Source organism: Chaetura pelagica, unplaced genomic scaffold, assembly GCF_000747805.2.
Source record: "Chaetura pelagica isolate M959 unplaced genomic scaffold, ChaPel_1.0 scaffold559, whole genome shotgun sequence".
Classification (NCBI taxonomy): domain Eukaryota; kingdom Metazoa; phylum Chordata; class Aves; order Apodiformes; family Apodidae; genus Chaetura; species Chaetura pelagica.
The window spans coordinates 1,176,878-1,194,319 of NW_009970722.1; the positions used below are offsets into that span (position 1 = coordinate 1,176,878).

The 17,442-nt window shown below is 41.6% G+C and overlaps 1 protein-coding gene across 1 annotated transcript in view; it reads left to right on the top strand.

Annotated features, from left to right (window-relative positions):
• MRPS27 (mitochondrial ribosomal protein S27) overlaps positions 1-13,837 on the top strand; it is a 43,496-nt gene extending 29,659 nt beyond the window's left edge. Inside the window, exons 7-10 of the mRNA XM_010006375.1 lie at positions 1,716-1,818; positions 4,051-4,193; positions 9,267-9,422; positions 13,446-13,837. Of these exons, the coding sequence (XP_010004677.1) occupies positions 1,716-1,818; positions 4,051-4,193; positions 9,267-9,422; positions 13,446-13,685 (642 nt within the window). The 3' untranslated portion in view covers positions 13,686-13,837. The remainder of the gene's footprint in view (positions 1-1,715; positions 1,819-4,050; positions 4,194-9,266; positions 9,423-13,445) is intronic.
• Positions 13,838-17,442: the final 3,605 nt, after the last annotated feature.

Here is a 17,442-nt window from a genome sequence, read left to right on the forward strand (position 1 = left end):
AAGGGGCTCAGTTAGGTATCAGGAAAGGCCTCTGCCATGTTCATCAGTTTAGGCAGCTATAGTTTGGCACAAGCCTTCAATAGCATGTTGTCAGCCATAAGGAAAATTCTTGAAGCCTCCATTTGTCAAACACATCTTCCAAAATGTGTATTACAGATGCCTTAAGATTACAGATGCTGTAGGGGTTTATTCAATTATTTTGCAATTTCAGTTTTTACCGTAGAAAGCGGATGTGCATTTGCCCTGTTCTGTGATTCTGTGACTCTGTATTCTCCTTCATTCCCCCAAAGTCAAATATGCTTGATTACTTGTATATGAAAAGCAGAGAGACCAAAATGGTATTTTCCCATTGTGTTTGTTCATGTTCCTGTATCCTCACCACAAAGACAAGCACTTGTCAATATGTGTAGCATTTCATGAAAGCTGAACATGCAAGCAAGGGTTGTGTGGACCTATGACATATTTAAGACAAGCATATTTATACAGCTGTGACTTTTTTAACATGCATTTTGAAATAACCACATCCAAAGACAGCAATAAGCCATATTTTTATCTGTATACACCTTACAGAGACCATTCAACACCTCATAATGCTCATTACCAGTTTTCTGTGTTTAATTTAAGAATTGGGGGCATACAGAGTTATGAGATGTGCTCACCTACTCCTAAAAATCCCATTGCCCTTTCTCAAGATGGGAGACAGGTCAGCCAGTGTTTTGTTGCAGACGGGCCCTTGGCCTTAGCTTAGGGGTCCAGCAGTATCATTAAGTGTTTTTTAACTTTTGAGAGCTGAGTCTTGGGCAATCTGACTGTATTAGTCTTTAGTATGTATAGCAGTGGTGACAGAGAGCTTCCATTTTTCTGCTGTTGTAAACACCACTGAAAGCCTGACTGGGCTTGGCTCTCACCAGAGTTTGCTCCTTGACTGCTGCAGAAAATCAGTGTGATTTCTTCCATCCACTGCAAAGGTGCTAAGTTCTTGCAGTAAAGAGACATTTGTCCTTCATGTTTGTGCTTCTCTGGTCTTGAAAAATGTACTATACTATCCCATAGTAAAAGAAAATTGAAACTGCACTTGTTTAAATGTACTTACTGATTATTGGGTGCTCTTCTTTAGCCATCACTGGTGGTCTGGATCAGACAACTGGTGCTTCTCTCTAGTTAGAGAGATGGCTGTACTTTTAATTCTGGGGCATGCAGTGGTCTGGGTGAGTTGCATATGTTCTTTTCACAGTGCAGATTTTGAACTTGGAGCAGCCATTAGCAGCATATTCTTCACTCAGCATTTTCCTGTTCTAATGAGAGATAGTGGAGCATGCATCTTACCACATACTTCAAAAAAAGGCTGCTCTAGTACAAAAGCTGTATGATTTTTTTCATCAGCAGTGTTAGGTTGAAGCAAGCAGTGGGACATAGACGTCAGAGAGCTTGACTAATGTAAATCAGTGTAACCTTCTGTCTTGAAGCAAATACAAATTTATTTCCATACAGAATCTCAACCACTTACATTTTATTGTCTTCTGTAAAGAGAAATGTTCCTCAGTATGATGTGTACTGCTCCTGAGGTTATATACATAGTGTATACTAGACATCTTCAATTATTCTTTACTTCACTTTCTTTACATCTGAGGAAAGCCACACGTGCTGTCTTTGGCTGCTGCCATTTTATGTTTGTGTTTGTCAAGGAACACTTACTTAGTCTACCTTATTTGCAGTGGGAAGAAGAGAGAAATCTTGGAGCATCACTACTGCTTACAGGTCTAAAGCAAACAAACACAGTGGGTTTTAGCTCCCAGCTGTATGGCTATGCATTCCTTGGTAAGTTTTACCTTTCACAGCCTTATTTTCCCTCTTGTCTTCAGTGGCTGAATTTTTGCTTTATCAAAATGTAATCAAGGCGAAGGCTAAGGAAAAAAAGGCAGGGAGGAGAATGAACAATTTCAGAATGAAGACTGAATACGTTTTGTAAGCCTGTAGGGTGTTTCTAGTCTAACTGCTATGCCCTTTATCAGACAGTTTCAGAACCTCCCTGCAGGTTTGGATTGGCAGCTGAAAGAAAGAAGATGCTTTTAAAGAACAGTAGGATTGGTTTGTTTGTGGACCAACACGTTTTCAAAAAAATGCAAAAAGACCGGATTCCATAACACAAATTCAGAGTTATGAATAATAGACTCTTTTTGTAGTTAGTGAGCTTCTTAAAATAATCCTTAAGCCTCAAGAAGTTCAAAGAGCACAGCTGGGAAATCACTATGTTTAGAACATTTACTACTCACTGTAAAGTTGATGTTTCTGTTCTGAAAAGCAGATAGCAGGACCTTGATCCTGTATCTGTTAAAGGAGTCTTCACTGGTAGTGATGTGCTGCTGTATTATTAAATATCAGTTAGATCAGGGTATATCCAGAATTGGAGGGAAGGGGAATGAGGTAGTTCTTTAACTTCCTCTAACCTTTAGAGAAAATTAGTGCAAATAGGTTTTGCTCTTTTCTACAAAATTGTTACTTCCTTCAAAGTAATTAATTAATTTAAAATTTACTATTATGCAGTTTGTCCATTACTGTGCTGTGTTTTGTTCTAGAATGTAGAGACTATGTATTGAGAGTAGTATAAAGTGGACTTGTTCTTAAAATGGGGCCTCGAAATACTATGTATAGTGGCAGGTTTTGATTCGGATATATCATGACTGTAAAACAAAAATCTAGTTTTCTGTCAAAAAGGGGGATAAATTGAAAATGAAACTAGAAGTAGGATTTTCCATAGTGCTTTGGTTTGTTATCCAGTGGAGATACTGATACAAGTAAGGACTTCTCTGTCCAGTTGGCATTCAGTTTGTGATGGTTTTTGTGTCGTACAGATTGATTGAGCAGTGGCTGTATTTCAAAAACGCACTTTGCTCTTGTCTGAGAGCAGTAGTACTTGTTCCATGACATTGACATTCAGTAGATCAAAAGCTATTTACTGTTATGTCACATATTCCACAGTCTTGCCAACACTAATGGAACCAGTCTCTGTGAGAGTGGACAATGTCTACAGGCACAGAGTGGCCTGAAATACCTCAGCTATTTTAATATAGCAGTAATACATAAGCTTTGCCTGTGCAGTTAATACCTTGCTTTTCATAGACTGTTCTCTTCCATGTAAAGAAGGGTAAGGTGTGTTCCATCATTCTGTGTCACTACAGCCAGAGTGCAAATTTGAGAGCTTAGGTAAGAGAGCTCCTGTAACATATACTGAAGTGGTATTTTTTGTTGCACTGACAACGACAAAATCAAAACCTCAACATGACAGTAATTGTAAATTAGTGCTCACCAATTCTGATGTGATGTATGTTTCCTCTATTGTGTAGGAATTTTGTTTTATATAGTAATTACCATCAGAATAAATGAATTACCATCACAGCACCACTGACAAGGTCCTGCTAAGGTCACTGAACACTTTGTTGCACAGAATGTCCTAAATCAATGTTAAACCGTGACAATCAAGAATGAAAATTTCATTTTGGAAGGTCTCTTTTATTTCCTCTCAGGAAGCTCCAGCAGAATTAGGGGTACTTAGCTGTATAGTTAGCCAGGATGTATGCTATCAGTACCGTACAGTCTGCCCGTGAAATGTATGTGAGTAGACCCTAAAGGCCACAGAAGTGAGTCCAGAGCCTCAGATTGAGTGCATCAGTCCCTGATGGCTAAGAAGACATTTGTCTGAGATCTTCAGACATCCTGCTCAGAGCTGCTGTTACAACTGCCAGACAGCCAAAAAACCTGACTCCTTTTCCTCTTTTCTGTCTGGACAAAATCTCTAGGTGAGGGGAGAGAAGGAAAGGGGAGGAATCAGAAACGAACATATAATAGCTGTGAAGTTGGTCAGAAAGAGGCACATTCTTTTAATAAAGTAATAGCAGTTTTATCAGATCAACTATGTAGAAGGGTGTGGGGTTTTTTACCACAAAAGCCAAGACACTTGCTGTTATTTCTAAAAAATGGATCCAACCCATATGGTTTCTGTTAAGACTCAAGGGTTAAAGTACTAACACTGAAGTATTTTTTTAATCACAGGGAAGGTGGAGTTGAATAAAGGGCTAAGAGCTGTATACAATCTAATGCCACTGATGTGGACACCTGGATACTTGAACAGAGCCTTGCAGGTGATGGAGAATGTGGCTTCATTGTCAGGGGAGAGCAAAATCTGCAAAGAAGCTGTAAGTATGAAGGCTATAAACTTCCGAACAGAGGTAACTTCATATAAGCCAAACTCCAGTAAAACCTGTGAATTCCATGCCTTGCTAATGAGAAGAGGACCACAGAGGTCTTTGGAGGACAGAAGAAGTAATGTTTAGAACAGATCAGTTGCTTCAGTTGATAAGCCAGTGATTATGTCTGCTGTCATGTACATGAGAATGAGTATATGTTATTGCCACAAACTGTGTTTTCTAAGCCTTCCCCTCCCTGTAAGTACATGCAGGTCTCTGTGTCCCAAATTTTTCAACTCACTCAGAGATGCACTTACTCAGTGATGATGAAACACCACATCTTGTTCCTTTCCTGGCTAATTCCATAGTTTTTTGCTCTCTGAGATTATATTGTTGTCAGTGATACTAGTCCAGAAACAGTACAGAGTGTTTTATAGGAGGGTTGTAATGACCTCACTTGGGAATGATGAACAAATTTGATACATTTGTGAGATCAGCACTCAATAAGGGACTTGGGACTTAGTTAGGAGTGCTGTGGGGCATCATACTGATCCTGGGATCAGGTAGTTTGGGGAGGAGTAACTTAGAAAACTGTCACCACATGAGCTGGAACATAGAAACAGCACTGAGGTCTCACCTTCTTTTCTTCATATGCTTTCCTGAAGGTGTGGCGAACTCAAGTGGAAAAAGAGAACCTATGGATCATGGAAGGAGGGGCTTGCCACTTGGGAGGAATATAGAACTGTTGTCAGAGGATGTAGGGAGGCAATAAGGAAAGCTAAGGCCTCCTTGGAACTTAATCTTGCAAGTGAGGTCACAGACAATAGAAAGGGCTTCTTCAAATACACTGCAACTAAAACATAACACTAGAGGCAATATAGGCCCACTGCTGAATGAGGTGGGTGCCCTGGTGACAGAGGATATAAAGAAGGCAGAGGTGCTGAATACCTCCTTTGCTTCTGTCTTTACTGCTGCAGACTCTCCCTAGGAGCTTCAGATCCCTAAAGCCCCAGAGGAAGTCAGGATGAAAGAGGAGTTTGCTTTGGTAGATGAGGATTGGGTTAGGGATCAGTTAAGCAGTCTGGACATCATAAATCGATGGGTCTGGATGGAATGCACCCATGAGTGCTGAGGGAACTGGAGGAGGTCATTGCTAGGCCACTCTCCGTCATCTTTGGTGAGTCGTGGGCAACAGAGAGGTGCCTGAGGGCTGGAGGATAGCAAATGTCACTCCAGTCTACAAGAAGGGCAAGGAGGACCCAGGTAACTATAGACCGGTCAGCCTCACCTCCATCCCTGGAAAGGTGATGGAACAACTTGTTCTTGTCACTATCTCTAGGCATATCAAGGATGAGGGACTCATTAAGAGCAGTCAACATGGTTTTACCAAGGGGAAGGCATGTTTGACCAACCTTATAGCCTTCTATGAGGAAGTAACTAGATGGATAGGGATGGTAGGGAGGTAGATGTGGTTTATCTTGATTTTAGTAAAGCATTTGACACTCTCACAGCATCCTTGTGGATAAACTGAAGAAGTGTGGTCTTGATGATCAGGTAGTGAGATGGATCATGAACTGGTTGAAAGGAGGAAGTTCTGGGAGGAGTGACTGACACACAAGAAGGCTGTGCTGCCATTCAGGGAGACCTGGACAGACTGGAGAGTTGGGCAGGGAGAAACTTGGTGAAACTCAAGAAGGGCAAGTGTGGAGTCTTGCATCTGGGGAAGAACAGCCCCAGGTACCAGTACAGGTTGGGGGTTGACCTCCTGGAGAGCAGTGTAGGGGAAAGGGAACTGGGGTCCTGCTGGATAGGAGGATGACCATGAGCCAGCAATGTGCCCCTGTGGCCAAGAAGGCCAATGGCATCCTGGGGTGCATTAGAAAGGGTGTGGTTAGTAGGTCAAGAGAGGTTCTCCTCCCCCTCTGTTTTGCCTTCGTGAGGCCACATCTGGAATATTGTGTCCAGTTCTGGGCCCCTCAGTTCAAGAAGGACAGGGAACTGCTTGAAAGAGTCCAGCACAGAGCCACAAAGGTGATGAAGGGAGTGGAACATCTCCCTGATGAGGAAAGGCTGAGGGAGCTGGGTCTCTTTAGCTTGGAGAAGAGGAGACTGAGGGGAGACCTCATCAATGTTTACAAATACGTAAAGGGTGAGTGTCAGGATGATGGAGCCAGGCTTTTTTCAGTGATGTCCAGTGATAGTACAAGGGGCAGTGGGTGCAAACTGGAGCACAGGAGGTTCCATGTGAATATCAGGACAAACTTCTTTCCTGTGAGAGTGACAGAGCACTGGAACAGGCTGCCCAGAGAGGCTGTGGAGTCTCCTCCGCTGGAGACATTAAAAACCCACCTGGACAAGTTCCTGTGTGATGTACTCTATGTGATCCTGCTCTGGCAGGGGGGTTGGACTTGATGATCTTTCGAGGTCCCTTCCAGCCCCTAGGATTCTATGATTCTGTGTGTCCCTGGTGATGGGAGTGTCCCTTTTCCTAGCATCAGTACTAGGTTTGCAGTCTTGGCTTTTTGTTTGACAAAGACCAGGGCACTGTTCACCACTGTCTCCTTTCTGTTGTTCCATCCTCAAAAGTAGCTCTCTGTAAAACTGGACAGTGCAAGGAGCAAACTGTCACATCTGCATCTTCCACCATTTTGTGTTGCCTCTAGAGCTGTGTGGTTTTCAGGATTTCTTCCTTACTCAAAGTTTGAAGAACTCAGGCTAATACACTTGTGATGTTTTCTCCTTACGAACCCTAGATAAACCTCAGCTTACTCTGGGTTGTAGGTGAACATCCTACTGTTGAAACACTGTACCTGTGGTACAACAGGTCAGTAGGACATCCCATCCTTCTATGTATTGTTAACTGTAAAAACAGTAAACACTAGTAATATCTAGGTGTGCTTTATTAGCGCAAAGTCTTTGTTCAGAGAATAACTAAGAATATTAAAATAAGGTTGTTACTGATTACTTACTAATGCTGCAAGTATCTCTGTAGAAATCCAGTAGTAGAGCCCAAAAAGCAATGACTGTGAGAGCCACACAGAAAGTTCCCTGAAGAGATAATTGGCCTCATTTTCATTTTTAGGGTGCAGCATATAAACAATCATGCAAGTCACATAAGTTTCAGCAAGCTGAGGATCTAGACCAGGCCTGGAGCATGTGTTACTATCAAAATAATTTTTCTCTAATGCATTTCTGTGGCCCCAGTGGAGAAGGGAAACAAGGAAAATATGTTGACCTATATCCTTATCTGGTGTAAAGTAATTACAGTGTATTGATTGGCATCATCTGGCCTTTTCTACCTAAATCCTCATTAATATTTGACTATTAAAATCCATGCAATATATTTTTAATTACTATTTCCAGTTAAAATGCAGTCTTCCCAAGAATTAAGGACTAAGGGCATTGATCAGATCAATATTGGGATCAGTCAGCTTCCACTGAATTCAGCAGCAGCTGTGATGGAAACATCCTCAAGTGCCATTAACCTTTTTTTTCCACTAGCATCCTGAATCTCTCTTGAGCAGGGCTAGGTTGACCATTATGCAGTTCTTATTAATCCATATAATAGCACTGGGAAGTACGGGTCATGTTACGAATCACTGTCCTTGCGTGCTTGCACAGTCACAGAGTTAGTTGAGAAAGACACAGCCCTGATTTTGGGATCTTGGTTCTTTTCCAAAATGTAATGATGTTTTCTGGCTGAATAAACTGCACCATCTAAAAGGGAAGTTTTAAAATTAACTTTTTTAACTGCACAATTTTGGATTCACATTTTTTAGTGATTTTCATAATCATTATTAGTCACTTTTCTTCTGACTAAATGTGTGTCTCTCCACTCTGCCATTACTATCTTAACAACACGATAGAAATGCAGTTTTAGTATTGTACTATACCGTTCACTGTGAACAAGCAAGACAAGTTATTTTTTTATCAGTTGTCTGAGAAAGTATCTAAAAAGGTGTATGTATTTTCAAGCACATTATTAATTTCATCTTGTTACAGTACTACTAGTTTAAAGATTACGTATCAGCATCAAGAATGCTATTTCAAATAAGCCTAATTTTTATCCTTTAGCATTATATACATATGCTAGGAAAATTAAACTGTAAGTATCAAGATCCCTTTTGCTTGGAGACAGGATCACCAGTTCAGAGTTATATCATCCTGTTGATAAATATCTGGAATTAGGATTCATGGAAGGATAACAGCTTTTTGCATTTGTAAAAGCTGAACTTTGAAATGCAGGCAATCTGCATCCAGAAATTCCAGTCATGGGGATCACATTATTCCCAAAGTAGCACCAGACTCCATATAGGAGTTTGATCTTTTCTATCAATTATATGTACAGAAATAATTTACCAAGTCCCGTAGTGAAGCTAATGCATTCTTTTAAGACAACTGCAGTTATATTGGAAGAGAGTGCTTCCCTTACTACCTTAAAAGACAAAAAAGCAGAAGGTGAACAGAGGTGTCACAAGTTAAAAATAAATCTTTACCAATATCTTACGTGCCTGTATTTCAATTTTTCCTGTTAAATTATCAAACTACTGATAGGAATTAATGTTTTTGTTGCTGAACAGGTTATTCTCCCACTTCTTTTCATCAAGGAGTTACTGAGATGACCTATTATGGATTATATTGTTCAAATACTGCATAGTAATATCTGGCTTAGACGCATCTGCAATAGCGAATCATGCTAGTGCTGTTAACACTCTGGACTACCAGAGCATTAGTATTTATGGCCAGATATGAGGCCAAGAGGGAGACATTAGCCTAGTACCCGACCAATCTGCAGATACCAGTCAGCATCAGAGTCATGGGGAGTTAAACTTTTGACAGGGGATGGTGGAGTTGTTCTGTTGCAGAGATTTAATGTCTAGCTGCAAAGGTCTCAAGTACAGTACAAAGTTCTTCCAAGATAAGTCCCATTTCCTCATAGAACTTGGTTTTCTTTTTATGATACACAGAAGTAATCTCAAAATACATGGTAACTCATGAAGTTTTTAGTAAACAAGACAGTGGTGTTGCTCAGATTGTATTCCCAAACTGTTTATGCTAACAATGAAAAATGTAATTGCTCAGATTGATGCTCTGGAGACGGTTTTTAAGTCTGTCATTGAAGCAAAACCTGATCAAGAATCATTTGAAGAAGCCAAGGAGTTACAGCAGAAATCACAGTTTACAGAATCAGAAGAAACAGAGCAATCTAAAGCACCCAAGTACTACAGTCAATTCAAGGTAAGAGGGTTTAGTTTATCTAAACATTCTAAGATGTACTTGGTCTCCGTAATATAGACTAGAAAATATGTATACTGGCTTATTCTGACTAGTAGACTGACAACCTTTCAGTGCATCAGGAGTCCTACCTAGCATTTTTTAAACTAATATCACCATACATTTTCACTTCTTCAAACAGGAAGCAGCAGCCTATAAAGACATAAATGCTTAAGACCACTTGTCTTTTTTCTGACTGCTGGGATTTTATCTTCACTCTTCATACATCAAAATGATAAATCCAATCCTGTTTGCAAAAGTTGTGTGTCGTTAGAGCTCCATTATCTGACCTGTGTGGGCTCTTGCTTATTGAAATAAATTGTAATAGGCACGAGACCATCCTGAATTTCTTTTCCATTTCTGTATGTTATGATTAAGTAGGGATGCTGCATCGTATACTTTCAGTCAGGGGAATTAAATAGGAGCTCTGTTGCCCCCCTTTTATCTTTACATCTTCATGCTCATAATAACAACATGAAACACAAACAGTGGTTCATTAGGGCACAGCTGTGTAGCAAGTACATTGTATTTCATCATCTCGTAGCTGTGTAATGAGAATTCACTTTATCACCTCTCTTTCAAACTGTAGTAAAAATCACAAAACCCAGGTAAAAACTAATCTGGCTCATAGTTCCAGGAGCAGTACTCTTTCCATAGCCCCATCAGTTTCCATTTTTGCTGTCACAACCTTGGACAGTTGTTCTGGATACAGACCATTGTTCTTCTAAAGAAAGTTCAGAAGTTAAAGGATTAGTATCTTATAGTTTCACCTCACATGCAAACACTTTTTTCTTTCTTTAATTTTTATTTACAGAAATTATTACCCATTTGTCTTTAGATTTTGAACTTGCTTTGTAGGCACCTGGAACTTTAATTAAAAAGTGTTGCGGAATGTTCAGCAGATGATAACTAATGTCTGGATAAATTGCAGTGAACTAGGTAAACACAAGTGCCCTTTGAAGGAGCGAGTGAGACATTTTTATGAGTGTCATTGTCTGTAATCTAGCCTTGAAGAAAATAATGGAGAATGTCCAAAATAAAGCCCAAATGTCAAACTGGGAACAGACTAGTGCCAAGAGGGTAGTTGTCTTCTCATCTTAACCCTCCCACAGGTTCCGTAATTAACTCCTGTTCAGATTGCCCTGACTTTGAGCTGACAAACGACAGTTCCAATACTAAGCTCTAAGCTCTCCCCAGAAAAGTCTGAACATACGAAGTAGCACTCTTGTGAAGGCTAGGCATCCAACAAAAAATTATGTGTAAATAAGCCACAATTTCTGGTTATGTGGATGAGAAAACACGCTCTCAAGCCATTTTAGATAAGCCTGAAAAACCTCTCAAACTCTTCTCTAAAATCTGTAAGGCCAGCGCCAGCCAGTCTTCTAGTTGTTTTCCTGGACTTCTACCAGCATAATTCCCAGGGCAGAGAAGTTGTCTAGAAATCCATGCAAATCTGAGGGAGGGTGGCAGCTCTGAAGCAACCTGATGATGTTGATATTCACAGCTTCTGTCCCATCACAGATTATCTGCCCCTTGTGTTACGTAACCCCACCACACAGGGTATGCACTTCTGCTGCTCAAAACACTTTGGTTGCACTTGGTCCAGGCCTGCATTAGCCAGCATGTCCCAGTCTTTCTCCTTGAGCTCAAAACCTATTGCTTCTGTGTCCTTCTTGCTCACTCCACTTCCACAAGTCATACGCCTGGGTATGCAAGGAAAAGCATGTGGATTAGCTCCAGACATATGGTTCCTGCCTAGAGGTGTAGCTTGTTGGGCATGGCTTTTGTACACATACTTGGACTCCATGTCTCATACCAACCTTCAGAACAACCGTTTTGTGGAAGTACCTGCAAAAGCCACAGCAGCCTAACAGTTACAAACTGTGAGAGGCAGTATGTCCTTCACTTCCACTGGGACAAACAGGACTTGAGGGCATTTGGCTCAAGCCTTAAGAGCTGTAATTTAGACTGTCTGAAACTGTCATTTGTGTTGCAATTACCTGTTTTCAGATCCTGTATGCTGAGGCTCCTATTCAGTACAGTGTTCCTCAGGCAATTCCTTCCATCTGTGTCAATGATCAGTGGGCGAGCATTTAATCACATAAATGCTGGGAACACCCTCTGTAAAAGCAGTGCTCCTTCTCTAACTGTCTGTGTGCAGAGCCCTGGAGACTGCTTATAAAAATCAATTCTTAAGCTACTTAAGAATGTGACCTGCAAGACTGTCTGCTGCTTTCCTAAATTAGTTTTGATAATGTATCACAGCAGAGCAGGGAAATTTCTAGGGGTTCAGTGGTACCAGTAATGGTTTAAGAGAGAAGTCTGTCTAGTTTCTAGTTTGTTGATTTTCTCTAGATCTTTTTCATGCTGCTTAGGTTCAGGGCATAAACCCCCTTTTCAGCACGTTTGGTAGTAGTTAGCAGATTCCTTTCTCAGATCCAGGCTGTAGGGTCTCTTTGGGTTTCTTACTGATGTATTATATACTGACATCTCAAGCAAAATAGAGATGAATACACCTAAATATTACTGAGTTTGGTTTTAGTCTGTTAGCTTCAAAACTACTGGTTTATTTTTCATTCTTTATTATAAAATCAGAAAACAAAGGAAAGTACCCAAGCCCTTCAGACCTGCATGCCTAGAATTTTAAACAGTATTTAATCTGCTGTCTGCCCAATTCAATCTTTCAAGGGTCTAGCAAAATACAACAAAGCCTGCAGTTGTATTGGCTAAGGCAGAGAGAAGTGGAGAGGCCTCAGTGGGGACATGACAATTTCCTGCATAAGAGCAAGGCAGTGCCTCAAGAGGGAATTTGAGGGGCAGTGCTTTTGCAGATTATTGCCAGTGTAGGCTGGGGGTAAAAGGAACACTGTGGATTAGCAGCACAGAACATAAGTTTCCAGTGATAACTGGAAGTGAAAGTCTGGATATCTGCATGGCTCCAGAATTACCATTTTGTTTGGAGGTGAATGATCCCCACATCTTCTTTCCGTCATCCTGCAATGCAAAACAGTAGATTTTATTCTAAGGGCCCAGGAGAGAAGCAGAGATCTACCTTTCTTTAGGACTATGTGCACACTTTAAACATTTGTGCAAGTGCTGGGCTCAGTAAAATGTTTTTTTCAAGAGAACCGTCAGCACAGTGTATTGCTATCTAATGAGTGAGCAAGGGGTGAAGAATCTGCCAGTGCCATGTAATTTCTCTCCCCTGAGAGACTCCCCCCTTGGTTATATGCCTGCGCTTTTAAGGCAATTAATCAGATTGTTAGTGAGCCGTCAGGCTAAAGATTCCAGGAAGCCAGAAATACTATTGCTGGATGATTCATCTTTAAGTGAATTAACATTTTTATGCTGCATGAAACCAAGAGAAGTAAAGCTCAAGAAATAAATATTGCAGTTTCTTACTGCAATTTCTTACCAAAGCTCTACTCTTTGATTTCAGTGTAGAATATCTCTGAAAAAGTAGCCCTTGCTTTAGTGCATTCTTTGCAAGCATTGTCAAGCTTCAGATCACAGTAACTGATGAGAAGGTCATGGTAGTTACTTGCTAAGAAAGCATTTTTAAGTTATGTGCATCTGTTGGGGGAGTTGCTCATGCAGGTAGTGTGGAACAAACTGTCAAATCAGTTTTGAGGTAAGACACAAAACTAAGGTGTTTAGATGATATTGATTGTAGTTTACTGGTTAGCTGATCTTTGCTAATACCAGTTAACTGAACTTGTAAAAGTGAAGAGAATTTTAATGGTGCATTAAAATGAAACTTGATTGGTTTAATTTTGTTGCTGAAAAATATTATTCTCGAGGTTAGCATTTCAAGAAATAGTACCAGCTACCACAACTGAAATAGTTACCTGACCTGTATAGGCCAGCTAGCAGCTAGATTCAAACAGCAAGGTGTTGGTTGTTATAGGGAAGTGTTTTGTGGCTGATTATTTTTTTACTGACTTGCTCTCTCCTTCTCACTCTCTAACAAATCCCTTTTTATGACAGGAGCTGTACTCTAAGCTGCATTCACTTGGCAAGATTGAATCTGAAAGCCTGTTAACCCTGACCACCCAACTTGTCAAGGAAAAGCTGCCAGCATGTGAAGTGGAAGACATTGCAAAGCACGAGCAGAAGCTAAAGGAATGGGAGCAAGAACAAGCACTTCTGATTGAGAGAGAAAGAGAGTTGAGAGAAAAGGCTAAGCAGGAAATGGAAGCTAGGAAGCTAGCTAAAGCGTCTGCTTAGCGCTGCAGCTCGAAGACTGTGTAGTGGTATGCATTCCCCTGTCAGTGAACCGAAGTGCTCACCATTACTAGTATTTCACTTCAATCCTCCTGCAGATGTGACTGTATGTGATTGCTATGTGCAAATTAAACTTTTCCCAATTTGCCACATGTGCTTTAGAAATTTTCATCCTGTATAGGATGCATTTTCCTCCTACCATCAGCCAGGTAGGGGGTGGGATGGAGACAAAAAAAAATACCAAAGAAGTAGCTTGCCTATGATTAAAGGTGTAGAGGGTGGAAAGGACAAAAGAGGAGGGAAGAATTTCAAACACAAGTTGTTGTCAGTTGGGGTTTCTCACAGGAAAGAATGCCCTGGCTACTAAGAGGATTAACATATATTGATTGCTTCCCCTCCCACCCCAACCCATCTGGAAAATTCAGGCTACTGTACATGGAGTTGGAAGCCTAATTGTGGACTGTTTTTAAAACTGCTTTTAAAGAGCTTCAGCCTAATGTGTTAGTACTAGTACAGGCACTTGGGTATGCCTTCCCTGTAAGGAAGTTAGAAATTTATGATTGTACTAGTTCTGCTCTGTTTTTAGGGTCAGCAGAGAAATACGTACAATCACCTCCACACACACTGAGGACCTCTCATACTTCAGTACAGTTTCCTTTATATTCTGTGCTGTTTCATGGGGTTTTTCACCTTCTTGTGTCAGCTGTGTGCGTGGTCCCATGCCCTCATTATTCAGACTGGTAAAACAAAGCAGCTATTCACACAGCCCACAAGGACATCCTAAGGAATGAAGGGACTGTAGAGCATTGGTGGTGGGGTGTATCAGCATCCATCCCTGCTTACATTTCCTGTCACTGCTGAATCTCATCATCTGCAGCTAGCGACTATGCAGCTCATGGCAGGACAAGTTCCTTGAAATAAGGGAGATCCAAACAGCAGCCCTGCTGTATTGCAGCTTGTAATGCCAGAAACAGTGTTGTCTTACTGTTTTACTACAGGTCTGATAAACATTTCCAGTTTTATCATGCACCTGTTTAGTCTTACAGTGGTGAAACTCACATCACAAACTCACTGTAAATCCAGTGAGAACATGCTGCAAATCTGTGGTTTAAGTGTAGGAAAGCATCTTACCTGCATACACCAAATACTTTTCTTATTCCCAGCAAACACCCTCAGAGCCTGTTTGCTCTTTCACATCCAAAAACTTGGCAGTAAGGTCCTTCACCCCACCTTGTCAGCAAGTTCCATAGTTTCTCCCATACTGCAGTAAGAGAGTACAGTTTCCAGGTAAGTGGATAATATTGTGGCTTGGCCTAGCTGACCAGCAGTGGACTTTGCTGGACAACTTTTCTCAAGTCTCCCAAAATCTTTTCCTCTTTCTTGGTCTAAATTCTTTCTGATAACTAGGAGAGATTAAGGAGCATTAGGGGAGAGTAAGAGGCCAAACATACTCTTAAGAACAATTTTGCTAAAACTGGTGACTTTCTAAAGAGATCACCACTCCTAATCCAGCCACAGGAGAATGCAGTGTCCCTTCCTGTCCCCGTGTTTCAGTTCTACAGTGTCAGAACATGGGTTGTACCTCTGAAGATTCAGAATCAGTCCTGCATCCTACTACTCAACTTCTGTGTACAGACACCACCTCTTCCTCCTTGGATCTTTCTACCACCAACAGTTCTTTCTCACTGACGCACGGCTTCCAGCCACTGCAGCTGCTGATATTGTTGCTTGTGAGACACTGGCTAGGCACCAACAGGCACTTGCACATTTCTCTTTGTTTCTTGTTAGCATCTGTTTCTTGGCTGCAAAAGGAACCTGTTTGTGGCCCCACATCCCCCCTCACCCTGCTCAGTAGACATGGCAGGCTGCTAATGCTAATTGAGTTCCAGCAAGCTGCCTGCTGCCATGCCCCCAGTATCTCACAGAACATACTTCACTTCCCCCACAACAAACTCCTTTCCATTATTTACATTTAACTATTACAGCAACAGGAGAAAAAAAATCCTATAAACTGAGTAGCCTATTAATGACTCTTAACCGCGCAACCAAGGTTGCCTCCTTGTTTTACTCTAGGCACTGTAGATTTGACTGCTCAGAGCCCCATCCAGACTCTAAATTTAAAACACTGTTGGTAAAACCTTCCTCTGCCTTCCCCTTTATGTCCTCCCACATTGCCCTCTGCCTCTGGGAGATGAGGGATTTCCCTGCCAAATGCTTTGCAGGCAGCAAAGCAGATTTCTGGGGACAGATGAAGGACACCAAACTGAAGACTTGCAAAGGGTCCAGACGATTTGTGGCATAAGGAGCAAGAACTGCCAAGCCTGCTCTTGTCTGTCCCCTTGATACCCAGAGCGAGAAACCACTTCTGGTACTTCCACCAGCTGGGCCATCTGCGCACCAGGGCCCCTCTTGCCTCCCCATCAGGTATCAGCCAAGCATTCCTCTATGATCCAGTAGCATCCATGTTTCTTCTCACCTCTGTCTCACTCAATAGCAACCAGCTTCTGCCACACGAGTGTTCTCTCACCTAGCAAATCTTCACATTTCCCACAAGCCTACCTGCACTCTCTTGAATTCTCCAACAATTCTCATGGCTTCTTCCTCTTTGATCTCACCTTTGATCCTGTTCAAGTTCTTCCTGTGTATCTCACATTTTTCTCCCTATGTCTCTTTGCCCTGTACCCCATCTCAGACCGCAGTGTGCCCCCAGCTCTGCAGGCAGCAAAGCAGCTTGGGGTACCAAGACCTTGGGAGCCCAAGTGTTGAGGCCCTTGGGTACAGCTTGGTTTTAAGTGGTTGGAAACATGAATTAGCAACTGAAATTGAGGGAGGACAGGAAGGTACATTCCTCTTTGATGCTGTTTCCTACCTGCTAGCTTTGAGTGTGGTCACCAGTTAGACAAATTGTGAGATGAAGTAATTGACAAACTACTGTTGTTCAGGCATGTGCTCAGCTTCCTAAGAGAGACACTCTGAGTAGGTGTGCACCATGAATGCAGCAGCATGAAAAATCAATAGCATATAAACTAACTCGGTGTAACTTGCCTGTTTTTTTTGCTCTAGCAAAAGTAAGATAGATTTGACTGTCTGCCCTCTGGCATAAACCACGTTGCACATAGAACCGGTTTTGCTGCTGCTAGCTTGATTGCTCTTAAAAGAGAAGTTTGAAGAATACTTCTAGCAACACCTAGGAGTGAAACTGGGCCCCAGCTAGTTGAAAGCTCTTCTGTCTGGCTGCCCACGGCTTTGTGTGCACTCCTTGTGAGAGCCATCACCTGCTGTGAGGCAGCCAGCTGCATTTAGAAGCAGGACAGAAAAGTCATACAGCAGCTTTTGATCTGCTGCTGCTTGAACGTGAGCTCTGATGCTAAGAACATGGATGTGTGTCTGTAAAAAAAAAAGTACTTTTGTACTCTACCAACAGAAAAAGCTTCTAAGTTCATCCTGCACCCTCAAACTCATTCAATGCAAGCTCCCAACCAAATGAGCACATCTGCATGAGGACTCCCTCATGCTTTTGGAGATGTTGCTACACTGTTTCAGGCAGCCACCTAGACCTTTCTGTATGTGGATAGGACTAGCAAAATTTTTCCAGGAAGGGACAGACCAAAATGTTTCTTGGTAGTAACACCATCTCCTTTTTTTGGATCACCTCTCCTAGAAGTGTTCCATCACATCCTCCTTTTTTGCAGCTCCAGCTGTGATTTGGATTAAAGCTATTGCAGTTTTCCCCTTGTCAGTGTATTTCTAAATAAGAGGA